Below are 2,500 nucleotides of genomic sequence, written 5' to 3'. Positions count from 1 at the left end.
TTTTTGTGTGTGTGTGGATTTGTGTGTGTGTGGTTTTGTGTGTGTGGTTTTGTGTGTGTGGTTTTGTGTGTGTGGATTTGTGTGTGTGGTTTTGTGTGTGTGGTTTTGTTTGTGTGTGGTTTTGTTTGTGTGTGGTTGTGTGTGTGTGTGGATTTGTGTGTGTGTGGTTTTGTGTGTGTGGTTTTGTGTGTGTGGTTTTGTTTGTGTGTGGTTTTGTTTGTGTGTGGTTGTGTGTGTGTGGTTGTGTGTGTGTGTGGTTTTGTGTGTGTTTCTGTGTGTGTGTGGTTTTGTGTGTGTGTGGTTTTGCGTGTGTGTGGTTTTGCGTGTGTGTGGTTTTGTGTGTGTGTGGTTTTGTGTGTGTGTGGTTTTGTGTGTGTTTCTGTGTGTGTGGTTTTGTGTGTGTTTCTGTGTGTGTGTGTGTGTGTGTGTTTGTGTGGATTTGTGTGTGTAAAATGAACAGCAATTTAAAAATATTTCATATAAGAACACATATTATACCGACAAACTTTTGTTTGCACAAATTTCAATTATCTGTCAAATATGTAATACAAACTTTTCAAATACAAATGTAGGAATTACCTTGATAATGTAATTGCCTTTGTCATACAAAGGTATGAAGTAGTATCCATTATTAGGTGCACATTCGGTTTCATATTTCAGGTTACCTTGTTTTGTAAACCTAGAAAATAAGAGCATTAATTACTTTTATCTGCTAAAATGAAAATAAAAATAGATTCTTTTAATGTCATAATATTTGCCAGTCTTTTACAAGCACCCTGGTTTTATAAGGTATATTCTATCATTCACAATGCAACTATCAATTATGTGAGCTCAGGGGAACATATATTATAAATCTGCATTAGCTCAACAGAAAACTACAAATTTCAGTACAAGTTACCGACACACTGCGACAGAAGGAATTGGACATCTACCATCTTATAGAGCATAAGGAATTGAGTGGGGAAACAACACAGCTTAAGCTGTGGCAGCCACATCTTCACCACTGTATGATGAAAATATCCCCTGCATATCACCACTCAGAGTCCGTTAAGTGGTGAAAATTAGTGGCGCTATGCACTATGCACTTGATTACTTTAGTAGTATTTCATCCCTTGTCCATTGCACAAAGGCTTGTCTTTCTGATTATATGGCCTTTCTATTGTTTTCAGGACAAAGTTTGGCTCGTCTTTCAGATAATTACACTTCTTAATAATGTTCAAATGGTATTTAGTTTCTTTCGACATTTATAGGTTGATATTGACATCATGCCATGCCTGCATCCCGCTTTGGAGCTTCGTGTCCTTAATCATACCCCTCCCCCCCTATGGAACTTAGTCTCTGCGAGGGCACGTTGCAATCAGTAACAATTACCCCTTTCGTGCCCTTCCCTGCTATCGGGTCCAAGTTTGTCGCTAATGGGTAGTTTCCCTGCAATAAAACCTTTATATTTACATCGTAGGCAGTGGGAGGAATCCAACGACACCAAAATCATCAATGTCACCATGGCGGACATGACATAGAAAATTACCAAAGAAGAATCACATCAACCACTGTAAATTCCGAAATTCCTTCCATAGGCCTATCTACCCCCAAGCCGAAGGAAAACACAGGATGCCCAAATAATAATCCACACGAATTCATGAACTATTTCCGATCAGGTTACGAGCGCTTAGCCAACATCTTCAATACAGACTATAAAACCAATAAATAGAGAGATCGTACTTCCATCTGGAGTAAATCACAGAGAAATAAGTGAAAGAATGGAAACGTTCTCTCCGTCAAACGCTATCGGTGACAGCTACAAGTCCTCTCCCGGGTTCTTAATTCGTCATTTATACTTACAGTTTAATCCCTACTTGGGAATAGTTGATCTCGAATTCACTCCTGACATATCCCCCGCACCCTAGGACATCGTTGGCCAGGCAGGGACCCCAAAACGCCGATAAAAATAAGAAAAATGAAAACAACACAGGGCGTCCGGTCATCTTCACGGTGCAGACGATCCGGTGGGGATTTTCAGTCGGACACGATTCCTACTGCAATACATTTATCTAAATCATTCAGGGGATTCCAGTATTTTGGGTTTTGGTGACAGTTAATACCGTTTTTATCAATATAGTCAATCTGATATGAAAATCATGATTGTTTTTCGTATCCATATCGGTGTTGAGATTAATTTCAGTGGGAAGTGGATACTCATATTTCAGCACTATTTTCAATCTGTTATTGATAATCTTTTAAGATACTGCTGTCTAGACCAATATATGAAGCGCTGAAATAAATACAGGTGTTTTATATCAATATCATATCGATGCGAATGTAAACGTTCAAAATCCCAATGATTTTTTAAACTAATAATGAATTCTAGGTCACGTACTTTCCCTGAGTCTTATGATGGCTGAAATGATTTTGAAATATTCGTCCACATACACGAATGCCAGCTGCCCTGCGTTCGGCAAGTCTGCATTCCCTGAACGCGGTTCCAAATGCTAATTATACT

General features: G+C 38.9%; 1 protein-coding gene across 1 annotated transcript in view; it reads right to left on the bottom strand.

Moving 5' to 3' along the window:
• Positions 1–2,022, bottom strand: part of LOC113822422 (BOS complex subunit NOMO1) — an 11,557-nt gene extending 9,535 nt beyond the window's left edge. The window contains exons 1-2 of the mRNA XM_070131472.1: positions 1,843–2,022; positions 580–679 (exon numbers count right to left, since the gene is read on the bottom strand). Coding sequence (XP_069987573.1) covers positions 580–679; positions 1,843–1,985 — 243 coding nt within the window. The 5' untranslated portion in view covers positions 1,986–2,022. The remainder of the gene's footprint in view (positions 1–579; positions 680–1,842) is intronic.
• Between the last annotated feature and the right edge of the window lie 478 nt (positions 2,023–2,500).

The sequence above is a fragment of the Penaeus vannamei genome, chromosome 16, assembly GCF_042767895.1.
Source record: "Penaeus vannamei isolate JL-2024 chromosome 16, ASM4276789v1, whole genome shotgun sequence".
NCBI classification, from domain to species: domain Eukaryota; kingdom Metazoa; phylum Arthropoda; class Malacostraca; order Decapoda; family Penaeidae; genus Penaeus; species Penaeus vannamei.
This window is presented reverse-complemented; position numbering and strand designations above follow the sequence as displayed.